The sequence below is a fragment of the Melitaea cinxia genome, chromosome 4 (genome assembly GCF_905220565.1).
Source record: "Melitaea cinxia chromosome 4, ilMelCinx1.1, whole genome shotgun sequence".
Lineage (NCBI taxonomy): Eukaryota > Metazoa > Arthropoda > Insecta > Lepidoptera > Nymphalidae > Melitaea > Melitaea cinxia.
In genome coordinates, this window is record NC_059397.1 from 12,391,311 (window position 1) to 12,405,893 (window position 14,583).

At 34.8% G+C, this 14,583-nt stretch overlaps 1 protein-coding gene across 1 annotated transcript in view; it reads right to left on the reverse strand.

Annotated features, from left to right (window-relative positions):
• LOC123670214 (intraflagellar transport protein 88 homolog) overlaps positions 1–14,583 on the reverse strand; it is a 33,151-nt gene that overhangs the window by 18,346 nt on the left and 222 nt on the right. Inside the window, exons 2-8 of the mRNA XM_045603723.1 lie at positions 13,208–13,347; positions 4,643–4,769; positions 4,451–4,555; positions 4,245–4,358; positions 2,494–2,597; positions 2,138–2,247; positions 1,401–1,519 (exon numbers count right to left, since the gene is read on the reverse strand). Of these exons, the coding sequence (XP_045459679.1) occupies positions 1,401–1,519; positions 2,138–2,247; positions 2,494–2,597; positions 4,245–4,358; positions 4,451–4,555; positions 4,643–4,769; positions 13,208–13,347 (819 nt within the window). The remainder of the gene's footprint in view (positions 1–1,400; positions 1,520–2,137; positions 2,248–2,493; positions 2,598–4,244; positions 4,359–4,450; positions 4,556–4,642; positions 4,770–13,207; positions 13,348–14,583) is intronic.

The following is a 14,583-nucleotide window of genomic DNA, read 5'->3' on the forward strand; positions in this document are numbered from 1 at the left end:
CTCCAAAAGTAGTTATCAGATCTCAATAAAATTTATATGTCACCACATGACAAACATCAGCTTTCGATTAAATTAAAAATTATTAAAATCGGTACACCCAGTAAAAAGTTATTGCGGATTTTCAAGAGTTTCCCTCGATTTCTCTGGGATCCCATCATCAGATCCTGGTTTCCTTATCATGGTACTAAACTAGGGATATCTTCTTTCCAATAAAAAAAGAATTATCAAAATCGGTACAAGCAGTAAAAAGTTATTGCGGATTTTCAAGAGCTTCCCTCGATTTCTCTAAGATCCCATCATCAGATCCTGGTTTTCTTATCATGGTACTAAACTAGAGATATCTCCTTTCCAACAAAAAAAGAATTATTAAAATCGGTACATCCAGTAGAAAGTTATGCGGTATAATACAACGTAGGTCGACGAAAAAAGCGTCAAGTAGAAACGCATTATTAGATATAACTCGAAAAGTAGTTGTTAGATCTCAAATAAATTTAAATGGGACCAATTGACACACACCACCTTTCGATCAAAAAAATTTTTGTCGAAATCGGTCCACACGGTCAAAAGTTCTGATGTAACATACATAAAAAAAATACAGTCGAATTGAGAACCTCCTCCTTTTTTGGAAGTCGGTTAAAAAATCGATTGGATTGCAGATGATCGATTAGATAGGCGACCACAGATAGTTATTGTGAATGGATTTGAGTCAGTGGAGTATATTTTACGATTTACAAACAGGGTTCACATTTGGGGCCTTTGTTCTTAGCAGTCATACAAGACATTACAACTGTGATTACGCAACGCTAATTTTCATCTTTTGTCGATAGTTAAAAAATCTATAGAACGCTTCGCGCTTCAGCCTGTAATATCCCACTGCTGGGCATATGCGTCTTTCCTCATTTAGGAGAAGGATCAAAGCTTAATCCACCACAGTGCTCCAATGCGGGTTAGTGGATGTCTATAGAACGTTGCCGAACCTTAAATGTATATAATAAAACAGGAAAGAAGTTTGACACACAAATTAATTTATGTAATTGCTGAAGAAGTTATGGAACAAATTTTTCTGTTCTTAAGAAAATCGTTTATACTTGTTACTGATACACGTTTCAGTAAGCTGTGATTTTGTATTTGCTATATCAGGTAACTCGGAGAGCACGTTAAGCCGTCGGTCCCAGTCTTTATCATGTACACCTGATAGCGATCGTTACTCATAGTAGGGAATATATCCGCCAACCCGCAGTGGAGCAGCGTGGTGGATTAAGCTCTGATCCTTCTCCTATATGGGGAAATCGGCCTATGCCCAGTAGTGGGATATTACAGGCTGAAGCATATGTCAGGTAAAATAATTATATGTGTATTGTAAGTTTTACTATAAAATAAAATAAGTAATGAAAACTTACATCATCAATACCAATATCATGGTGATAAGTGGGTGGCTCTACATCAAGCATTGCATGAAATGCCGCTTTGCCTCCTTCGGCATCGTCCAGGGCAACCGAACACAGTACTAAATGCAGTCCTGCAAAAAGAAAATATACCGTTTATAATACAATAAATTTATAAAAATACCTATATAATAATATAAGCTATTCGACTTCTAACTGCGATCCTTCAAATGGAGGGTTCTGTAGTTGTATTAAATAGATCACGTTTCATGTGAAAAAAAGTTGCTTGCCCATTTTCAATTTGGCTTTGATAAACTCGTTCCACATGATACCTATCGTGAGAGCGTAAGCTTAGCTATAATTGAAGGAAAACTTTTCTACGCACGCTTGACTTGGGCAGTAAGCTGGTGAATGGGTGACGAGAGCGTTACGAAAAATGTGATCTGGCGAGGCGAACAGAATTTTAAGTTAGTGAAGAGATTATTACTGTAGGGACAACTCAAGAAGTTTTACTTCAGTCATGTGGTCAAAAGCCCACTCGTTGTTTTACAATAAAAAACATTCTACCACAAAAAGATTTCGTTTCCATATTATTATATTTATGAAGCAGGAAATACATTTATTCAATTAAACTTGTAGATTTTAGACTAGTACGAGTATATGGTCCAATTTTGAAAATTATTTTCTGCATTAAAGTTATTTATCGCGACCATTCATCAACTACGCCTTAAATAAGGAGAGTTATTAATTACCCGTTTGAAAATCTCCTTGTTCATGCATTATGTGTTGGAAATTGGTCACAGCATCGCGGAATTTGCCCATACGCACCAGAAGTAAGCCTATGTTGTGCATAATTTTCATTCTGTAATCACAATTATACACTATCTATGGATTTAAAAAATTAACCCCTTATTTCCTTATTTCTCTCTCGCTATAACTGGAGAACGATATCATATATATTTTTTAAGTTTTCTACTACTTTATAGAAGGTTCTAACGTAGTGGGAAATTAAGGAAATTACGCACAAAATTGGAAAATTTTAGAAAATCTAATGAGTTTGTTAGTAGTTTATATATTTAAAATTTAACATAAAATATGAAACATATACCTCAAGTCTTTTTCTGCCGTTGGCGTTTGATCTAAAGCCATGCGGTAAAGTTTCAGCGCCTTAGGATGTTCGCCCATTTTAAAATATATGTTACCCATGTTCACCTTTACAGAAAAGTTTATTTATTTAGAAAACCAACAGCTTATACAAACAATTTTTATCACATAGCATACAACAAATAATATAGCCAATTACAGGTTTCCCTAAAGTTAACAAATTGGTATTATTGAGATATCGTTGACAAAAAAAGAACACAACATGCACAATCAGTACATTCCGATACACAAAAAATGCTTATAATAGAATTGTGATTTTGAGACGCAGTTAACTAACACAGCCATACACATATATAAATAACATAGTAGAAGAAGCATATATAACTACACATTATAAAAGTACATATAGGTATACTTACCTATAGTTTATACATTGTTACGGTGACTCAGATACTATTTTTATAATATTAGTTTTGAATTTACTTTTAGAGATTGTGCAGACATCGACGTTTTTAAATATTATATACTATATTGCACTCAAAAAATACATGTAAAAACATAACATAATAATAAGGTTTATGGCAAAGGTTCACTTATCTCAGAAAGAGATTTCTTCCAGTCAACCCATAGTCATGCAGCATTTGCACCTTTATATAGCGAGGCAAACAGTGCATGAAGTATTTACTTAAGAACAAGAAAAATAATCCAAAAAAAGATTATAAATTTGATAAATTTATGTATATATTTAAAAATGTACATACTACATACTAAAAATACAAAAATACACTTATACATACATAAACATATACGTACTCTCAATAATATATAAGTAAATACATACACATTCTATACAGATGATTACACATTAGCTAATGAAAGCAAGTGTTTCTTTAATTTGTATTTAAAGGAAACAAAGGAAGGACTAGTTTGGATGTCTCTTGGGTGTTCGTTCCATAGTATGGAGGCGCGTACCGAAATAGTAGATTATTAACCAAGGGGATAAAGCAGTGTCTTCTGTCGCGGGTGACGATTTAAATTGCGAGTGTAACGAAGGACTTGAGGTTTACTCGTAGCCAGGGATTTAAGTTCACCCAAGACTAAGACAGCTTTATTACCGAGGAAAATACTCTACTTTTCGTACCATTTGCGAAAAAATTAACACAATAATAATATGAGATAAGCATTTATTAAAAATAAAGACAATTAAAAGTAAAAGTTAACATTCGAAACATTAGTCCAATTATTGATAGAGAGTAATTTTATTTAATAATCATAACTGCATAATAAATGCGTATTCCTTTTTCAAAACGATGTATAATGCTTTATATACAAACTCAATGGTGTAAACACAGATGTAGTTCAGTATAAATTTCGGTAAGTATTTCAAATTTAAATCACATTCTCCCCCTAGAGGATGAATGAAATTCAGTACAATTTTCTTTCCCTGTTTTTAACAGATTAAAAATGACTATTGTTATGTTCGCTTTTTGTGGCATAGAATGTCACTTTTTTGAGCAAGTGGTACGAAAATGTATTTAACTTACATTTTGTGTTACATTTCGGTATATCTAGCATAGCTGTAGTGCCAAGGCGCCTGGAATGAGTAGGAGAGGGCAGAAGGAAATAATGTATTATATAGAATAAAGAAGTATATAAATTACGATGTTTTTAATTAAGTGTTTGTGTCTGTTCTATGCGTTATTTATCCTACTGATAATCGATGACGCTTTTATTTATAAAGATAAAACAAATCACCTTTAGTCTATTTGCGTGAGGAAAAACTTTATTCCTGGTAAGAAGTTGGTACGTATTCAGAGCTTCCGTGTACATTTCATTTAACGCATATTGATCCGCTAAATTACAAAGCACCTGTTATTTATTAACAAAAAAAAAATACTCATATATTTATTTCATATATTTATTTGGCAAAATTATATTTACACGACCGATAATATACTTACAGCAAAAGTAAGGTCCAAATTATGGGAGTCACCTAAGTTAGCTTGTTCCTGCATACGTATTAATTGTTTCTCTAGCGTAGATGCTTCTTGAGCTATCGCTAACGCCTAAAAGATTGAACAATTTAAAAAACGATTGAAATGATAAATGACACCCTAAGTTAAAATTGTATCCGCATGTAAATATATCCTTGCCTGGCTCAAGTTTTGTTCCTTTTTGCTTTCATTTTGGTCGTCCGAATCTGTACGTGCGCTAATCATACAAGATTCTTCTACCAAGGTCATTATCTTGGATTCCATTTGTTTTATTTTATCTTCAATACTAGGAATGTTAAAGTAAAAAATATAATAAAAATCTTTAAATCTGTACGATTTTATTTTTGTGTTACCCACACATTAGGCTTTTGATTGGCTAGAGCGCCGACACGGTCAGTCGGAGACGCGGGTTCGAATCCCGCTGGAGCAGTCAATTTTTGATATGATATTCAAAAATCTTTAAATCATTAATAAAAATGTAACTGATCAGTTTATCTAACTTGTGTTTAATTTTTGTTTATAAAATAATAAAATTTTAGTGGTTTGATGGTTTTAGTATAGACAATGACCGAACAAAGTTTAGATTCCGTTTTTTCTAAAATCATTAAATACGAATATAAATTATTTTTATATTTTACGCCTAAAGTTCAGTAAAAAGAAATTTTTGCTTTATATTTATAGTATAAAACAAAAACGAAATTCATGAAAAAAAAATGTGAAACAGAAATAGGCTTATTTCAAGTCACATTTACATATGAAATGTTGATCAAAAACAAAAAGAGTAAGTTTATTTAGCCCATTAAAATTTATTCAAGTTAATTTTGTTTTTCTTATTTTAAACTTTTGAGATATGTAAAACAGAACATGCCTAGAATGACAGTCAAACTTTTGAAGGGACTTTGAGTCACAAAATCCTTTTCGAGTTGCAGCATTATTAACAAATTAACTATGAATAAAATTGAGATTGAAACGGCCTTCAACAAAATGTCTAATAGAAGATCACTACCCATACAGGAAAATACCACGGGGCCAAGCCTGACCCAGGCTTGGCCCAACTATATAAAACTCTGGGCCAAGCCTGCAAGCCGGGCTTGTCCCAGTATTGGTAGAAGTCTGGGATGATAACGATGGGCCAAGCCTGGGCCAGGCTTGGTCGCCGAGACTGGGCCAGGCATGGCCACCGGGACTGGGCCAGGCTTGATCGCCAGGACTGGGCCAAGCCTGCAAGCCAGGCTTGTCCTAGTATTGGTAGAAGTCTGGGATGATAACGATGGGCCAGGCCTGGGCCAGGCTTGGTCGCCGGGACTGGGCCAGGCATGGTCACCGGGACTGGGCCAGGCTTGATCGCCAGGACTGGGCCAAGCCTGCAAACCAGGCTTGTCCCAGTATTGGTAGAACTCTGGGATGATAACGATGGGCCAGGCCTGGGCCAGGCTTGGTCGTCGAGACTGGGCCAGGCTAGGTTGCCGGGACTGGGCCAGGCTTGGTTGTCGAGACTGGGCCAGACGTGTAAGCCAGGCTTGGTCCAGTCTTGGTAAAGTCTGGAATGATAACGATGGGCCAGGCTTGGGTGCCGGTACTGGGCCAGGTTTGGTTACCGGGACTGGGCCAGGTTTGGTTGCCGGGACTGAGCCGGGCTTGGCCCAGTCTTGGTAGAAGTCTGGAAGGATAACGATGGGCCAGGCTTGGGTGCCGGGACTTCACCAGGGTTGGTTGCCGGGACCGGGCCTGACTTGGTTGGCAAGATCGGGCCATGCCTAATTCCCAGGACTAGGCCATGCTTTATTGCCAATATTAGACCTCGCTTAACTGCTATTACTGCCCAAAAAATTAAATGTCGAATATTTTCCATTTATAAAAAAATGGGATTAATAATTGTAAATACATGTTGATAGTAACTATATTTTTATTATAATGATGCACTAGTTAAATTACATTAAAATACTTCACTGACTGTAATTAACAATACAATATAAATCATCATCATATATATTAATATAAATAATTGCTTGTTCTACCGGTGACAACCTATAATTTTTCAATCTTTTGCTAACAATATTTTAATAATTTGTAAATATTTGTGAATAATATTTGGATAGTTTTTAAATACCAATGCTTTGCGTTTTTCCTCGTTATCTTTTAAAGATTTATAAAACTACAAATGTCGCAATGTCTTTGTATGGCAAGGCGTCACCGATAATATTCTAAGCTCTTTGTTTACTCGGTGCATCTCCTGACTGCTGGACGTCTTCTAATATTTTTTTAACTTGTTGTCCAATGGTGTAATTGACGCTTTTTTTTTTACTTTAGACATTTCAGTGCAAATAATACGCTGCAAATATTTCGCAAGATGTTCGTAGGTAGTTTGTGATGCCTGGAAATTGTACAATAAATGATCGTGGTAATATGTATTATTTTAAAATTAAAAATGTATAATATTTTCGTACAATAATTGACCAGTGCTTTTAGCCTTTGATAATGGTAAAAAGTGAAAAAAAAAAATACATTATAGTAGTATATAACCGTTTTTTATTTCTTTACTTTTTACGTGAAATTATAGCTCACTAACGAAGAGATTTTAAGCAATACAGTATTAACCCTTATCCAATTAAGCACCTTAAATAGGTTATGCATTTAATATAGATCAATATGGCCCTCAGCTCACAGCATGTAATTTAAATGAATAGTTTCGAAGATATTACAAATTTAAAATGCAGGGATATAGCGGTTGCGGCGGTACCGGCCGGGCGGCGCGGGCGCGTGCCCGTAAATAATAATAAAAGTAATAGCGCGTCGAAGACCGCGCGCTTCGACCACCACACCAACTTTGTTATAAGCCGAGGTGCGACCTCTCTAGGAGACACCCTAAAATTTAGGGTCTCCTAGAGAGGCATTAGGTAGGTCCTAGGTCATTTAGGGCCTAAATGATAAATTTTGAGGTTATAAGAAAAAAGTGTAAATAAAAAATGTATATATCTTTTTAATACCTACAACTTTGCCATTTACCTTATTTCCGTAAGACTTGTAGTTTAGCCCGACATTTATTTTTCCTATCATTTTCGTTGTATTCTCTTTCTTTTCCAATGGGTTTCATCCTACTATAATTTTTTAGGTTTCAAAAGCTAAATGTACTGGTCTATAAGTAAATATAATAATAACAATATTAATAAAAACAACAACAACATAAGTCAATTTGTAATTATCATGTGTAATTTCTAAAACGCGTATCACTTTTCAATTATTATTACATGATAACTAATTCAGGAAATATTAAGTAAGTTATACCTTTAGGTTCCATTATACTTTTACACGCAGCTTCATCGTTCTTATCAGGTTCCTTCTAAATTGTCATTAGAAGGAATTACTACAAGAGCATAGGATCAATCATAGATTCACTCTCAGTGCTCTCAACATCATTTGTTTTAAAGGATTTTTTAATCGGCGTGATCCTTGATTATAATCCTCTGAAACGCCAATAAATTATGTTACTACACGATTACTACTACACCGAGCACCATTACTTTTATTATTAGAATTGAAATTCAATAACATTAGCGAAAACAAATTTACGTTGTACAATTTAAAACTTCTAAAAGATTAAATTCGATTTTGATTTCTATTAAAAGGTTAATTACAAGGTATTGTCTCGAGATAATTTTAATACTATAAATAAAATAATTAATGTGCGTAAATACTCACTAGCTTAGCTGATAATCTGATTGGTTATTTTAATCATCTCATGAAAGGCACGATTTCAAGTTCAACCCATTTATTCACCTTTTGTCTTCATCTTTTTTTGGTGGCCACAAACACATAGGTAGTTTCGTTCTCAGTAAGCCAAGAGATTAGTACTAACTCTATAATTTTTTTATTGTTTAATTTAACAATTTAAATTTATTTATAACAATTTCCGTCATTATACAAGTAAAAAAAAATTAATAATAACCTAAAAGAAATTAAAAAGGTTGAGTGAAGCAAGCACGTAGCTCGACTGATTCAACATCAACACAAAAGTAGCGTAGCGTATGTCGCAGCAAATAATTATGAAAAAATATGGCTGTCGTTTCACCGTTTGCGCAGGTACTATTGTAGACAAAAGTGCTAAGGCAAATGCTCCACCAACCTCTGCGGTTGCCCGTGAAATTCAAAATATATTATAAAATATATACTAGTATATGTTTGTCAGCAAATGAATAATTGAATCGTGTATTAATAATAAAGAAACTCTCGATTATTATTTTCTTTTGAAAAATATGTAAAGACATCAAAAATCATATATATTATATTATATTATTTGTATTTATTTTTTTTTTGTACTCCTACACACTACACATTCTTGCACATACCAAGGTTGACTGGTATAAAATGTATTAGCGTTAAGCCCGCCTTTTGTACACATTTGTTTTAGTGTATTTATTGTACAATAAAGAATTTAAATAAATAAACAAATAAATCATTCTTCTCTCGTCTTAAAGTTGGCTGAAGTTGATGCATTATTTTGACACAAAATTAAACGTTAATAAAATAGACAAACGAATCCATTTCGTTCGTTATTGTACTCTAGGGCACGAGAAGCGTGTGCGAGGGTGGAGAGGGACGCAAGGCGACAGTGCGCGCTTACGCAGACCCGAAAATCTGTTACTACGCAAGGTTTTGCGCATTCAAGATCAAACACGATGCGACACGTGAACAGTTGCTTTGCTACTTGCTACACTTTCTATTGTCTCCGTGTATAGACATATTTATATTAAGTATATTAATTTACGGCTTCTAATAATTCTTAAATAATAATAATAAAGAAAAATAAACGTGTCTGACTGACTGTAAAAATTAATATTTTTTTTCTATCAATTAAAAATTAAATCATTTCAGTATTTTAAATTATACAGTTAATTTATTTAGCTCATAGTTAAATTGTAGATTATCAATTTATGGAAAAAAAACTCAATTTAAAGTTTTAAATAATTATATTAAGTTTTGAAGTAATTAAGACGTGAAAACTATTTTATCGATTACTTTGCAAATAAACTTAAATATGTACAACAATAGTCTAATATTATATTACTTTTATTTATTCTTATAATGCTCATATATCTATTTTAATATATTATAAGTTACAAAGCTTTGTTTTTATTTTTATAATATTATATAGGTATATATCGGTTCAGGTTTGTTTCTTACACACATATTAATAGTTCCGACATTCCTTTTTTGTTTTCATTTTTTATTTAGTTTTTACTTTAATTAACATTCCACAACAATAAGTATTTAATACTAGGTTGTTTTGTTTCGGATCTTCCAAAACTTTATTTTTATAATGTTAGCTAATTTTTTCAATTAAATTATTTATTCATATAGTTTTATACGACACAAACTCAACAATAGAATATACAACTTTATCTGTTCGCACAACAGGTATTCGTAATCTACTATAAGCTATGATGACACGAGTTTCAAAACTATATTTTTATTTTTATAATGTTTGATTCGCATACTTATTTAATTCATTAGTTCTTAAAGTTCTATATAAAACAACAAACAAATATAACAATAGTCTTTCTTTATTTTAAAATTATTCCTTTTTTTCGGTTACATTATTAACCTTTTTACATTGCTTGGTGTTGTAAACATTTATTATTCGAATTTCGTTACAATGTGTTTTGGTCCAAAGTTGGGTATTCATTGGCATGGCCGAGGCTGGGTTAACCAGTCTTGGCCCACGCTTGGATCTCCAATGAATGGCCAAGGCTGGGTTAGCCAGTGTTGGCCCAAGGTTGGCTGATTATTGGCATGGCCGAGGCTGGGTTAACCAGTCTTGGCCCACGCTTGGATCTCCAATGAATGGCCAAGGCTGGGTTAGCCAGTCTTGGCCCAAGGATGGGTGATCATTGGCATGGCCGAGGGTGGGTTAACCAGTCTTGGCCCACGCTTGGATCTCCAATGAATGGCCAAGGCTGGGTTAGCCAGTCTTGGCCCAAGGATGGGTGATCATTGGCATGGCCGAGGGAGGGTTAACCAGTCTTGGCCCACGCTTGGATCTCCAATGAATGGCCAAGGCTGGGTAACCCAGTCTTGGGCCAAGGTTGGGTGATCATTGGCATGGCCGAGGCTGGGTCAGCCAGTCTTGGCCCAAGGTTGGATAATCATTGGCATGGCCGAGGCTGGGTTTAGCAGCCTGGCCCAGGCATGGGCCAATACTGGTACGCCGAAGCTAGGTTTCCCAGTAGTGGCCCAAGCCTGGCCCCTTTGTCAACTCTGGGGGTTTCCTGCTTGGGTAGGAGAAAATAACACCAATATCGATATAAAAACACCTATAAAAATGCTAGCATGAAAATCAACCTGTCATCAGAAACTAACGCCGAGTTGCACGAAACAAAATTAAAATTTAAGAAGAGATTCAACTAATTTAATCACAAGAATTTCATACAATTCTTGCGATTAAATTAGTTTAATCACTACTTAAATTTTAATTTCTTTTCGTGCAACTCGGCGTAAGCCGATTAAAATAGGAAGAGGAGAGGATTAAAATAGGAAGAGAGGACAGGGAGATTACAATCTCTCCAAATTATTCACCCTAGTATTTAAAGATATTTTAAGGCGCTTAATTAACAAGAAGTAGGATTTCCTCCGGTGTTGGAGGTCCGGAAACACATACAATACACAAACACAACGCCCAGACCACGACTAACATCTATATGGTCGATACAAATGTCTGTCGTGAGCGGGAATAGAACCCGCGACAGCCAGCGCAACAGCCAGTGCTATTACCGCTGCGCTAACGCGTCGTCAAAAAAACATTGGGACAAATATGAAATTTGCATTGAGGGCAAAATTCTTGATAGCCTAAGATTCGAAGACGATATTGTCTTATTTTCTGAAACCCCCCGAACAGCTACAAACCAAGACGCAAAAACCCGATCGTGCTTCTCAACTGTACGGACTAGAAATGAACTTTAATAAGACCTAGGTCATGACCACTTGCCCTGACATTACTACTGATATTAGCGTAGAGGATGTGGGCATTATAAGGGTGGACAAATATGTATATCTAGGAGGTGATGGGGAAAAGATCAGACGAACAAGAACAATATGCGCATAAGATGCGCATAAACGTGGGCAGCCTACAAAAAAAGTGACTACGTTTTCAAAATGCATTTAACACCAGAACAAAAAGCTCGTATACACGACCAGCGTGGATGCTCTGCCAGTTCTCACTTATGGAGCGGAAGAAATCCTAAACAAACTCAGTGTCGCCCAGTGGCGTAGCGAGCAGGGGAAAGGGGGTGCACTATGCCTCGGGTGCTACTCATAAAGGGGCGCCAAATGATCCGCAAAACAAAAAATTGCTGAACATATTACGTGGTTTTAGAAGGGCGGGGGGGGGGGATAAAATGGTTTTGTGCCCCGGGCGCGAATTAAGCTCGCTACGTCACTGGTATCGCCCAAAGATCAAAGGACAGAAAGATGTTAGATGTTGCGTTCAAAGACTGAAAAACAAACGACTGGCTCTTGCTGGAGAGCATAGCAAAGTCATAGATGTCATCAGACGTGTGGCGAAGCTGAAATAACAATGGGCTGATCATGTCGCCAGAAAGAGTTTTTCATGACCAAAGATGAAAAGCGTCCACGAGGAAGACTGTAGATGCGTGGGTGCAAGGTCTACACCCTAGAGGTTAAAAAGGGCTGAAAAAAAAGAAGAACTACCAATTCTTACGTTTTATTTTAGAGAGTCGCTTAGACCGAATAGAAAATGATCATATCGAAAATTTCGATCTAGCGAGTACATCGCTCCATAGCTTAATTGGCTAAAGCACCGATACGGTAAGTCGGAGATGCAGGTTCGATCCCTGCTGGAACGGTCGATTTTTGATATGATATTAAAAAATTGTTTTGGTTTTCCTAATGTGTTGGTAACACAAAAATAAATCGTAAGAATTAAAAATAGCATGGTGTCGTCTCCTGTCAAAAAATTCATTGTAATGTGAAACTTTGAATAATTACAAGTGCTGTTAATTACCACAATAGACGGCGCCACGGTCACTTCGACCGGATATAAAATCATCATATCGAAAATTTCGATCTAGCGAGTACATCGTTCCATAGCTTAATTGGCTAAAGCACCGACACGGTAAGTCAGAGATGCAGGTTCGATCCCCGCTGGAACGGTCGATTTTTGATATGATATTAAAACACTGTTAAGAACTACCAATATCTGAACTTGGGGAGGCCTATGTCCAGCAGTGGACTGCAATAGGCTGAAATGACTGACTGACTACCAATATGTAAACAATGTTTACACATTGGTTACTAAACATACACATCTTCTTATCATCTTATCATCTTGATTATTCTAGTTATTGTTATGTAATTTAATTCTAATAATTATTCTAATTATTATTATTATATAATTATATATATCTCTCACGGTCGGTTTTGGACTCACTACGAACACTGCAATGTTGAAAATAATACGCCTCAATACTTGAAAATTAAAATTTAAGTAAAAAAAGGCATGGGCACTCAAGAGCCTATGGATGTTAAAATTTAAATTAAAAAAAAAAAACATACACATCATTTCATCATGCAAGAGCAATTTTAGCATTAATATAAATAGAACCCAAGCCAAACTTAAAGTTACGGTATTAACTACAAATCCGATTTCAATCTGAATAATAACAGTTTTCAAATATAATCAATATGAATGTTTATGTCTCTAAGATAAACCTGTCCTCTTTTTTCTCGTCCCTGGCGGGTGCCTCCCGGGTGGACGTGTAGCCTGCAGCTCGCACGGCCGTGACGGGCCGAGCCGCAGCCGTGCCGGCGCGAGATGCGCCTCGCACGTTCACAGTGCCCAGTCGGAACGCCTGTATCTATATGAGTGAGTGTAAGTATATGACGCCAGTATCACGACTATTGGTCACAAAAGCTACGAACATTTATTTTATCAATATTTTATGTTTATTAAAAATCTTTCTGAATATATTAAAATCAGAATTTAAATAATGGTGTTTGTTTGCAAACGAAAACAGCAACTTCAATTTACATCAAAAGGAAATATAACGTAGATATATCATATAAGTCATAAAATAAGAAATTAAATGCGCATTTTTAGGGGTAACTCAAAAAATACCTACTCGTCCGATCTAGATCTGATGGCAAAACAAGCACCAGCTTGTATTTAAAAACAAAAGATACATCAAAATCGGTCGACCCAGTAAAAAGTGACTTAACACAAATGAAAAATAGTCGAATTGAGAACCTTCTCTTTTTTATAAGTCAGTTAAAATATATAGTATCTAATACTATTAAACGAGCAATTCTTTTATATATATATCGGAAACGGCTCCAACGATTTTCATAATTTAGTATGCAGCGCTTTCGGGGGAGATAAATAAATCTAGCTAAGATTCATTTTAGAAAATGTCGTTTTACCCCAGTTTTTAGATAATGAAAAAAATGGCTACAATATCCTTAGAATACAAAAGTAAATTTCGCACTTGTCAATAAAGAGGTAATAGCTCAGGTGGGAAATCGGCCGGTCGCGATCGTCCGAAAAGACCATGCTTCAAATTCTCAAATTTCCAGTTTGATTATTATTATTTCTTTTTTTTTCTAATTGCACTCGTTATTTTTTATTTAAGTAGCCAGTTCTTATTTTTTATTATTATGTCGGTAAAATCGAAAAATATTATTCATATTTTATCATTATTCTTTTTAAATTACTTTTTTATTTTTGATTTTTTATATTTATTATATTTTTAATTATTGCCGGTAAATAAAATATTATTTATATTTTATAAATATGTAGTTTGTATTTAAATATGATTTCCAAAAAACACGATTTACTAAAAATACCGAGCTAAGCTTGGTCACCCAGGTACTTAGGTAATAAATAATATATCTATCGATCTGTGCATGTTTCATATTATAAAAATTAATACCTACATTAGATTTGGCATTTAAATTTCTTTTTCTGGGAATTTCCAGAGAAATATAAATAATATTTTATGCTCAAATATCTTGCATTAACTAAATTATATTAAAACATTTATAAGGTACAAACACAAAAAGAAATTTCAATACATATTTAAATGTAATGC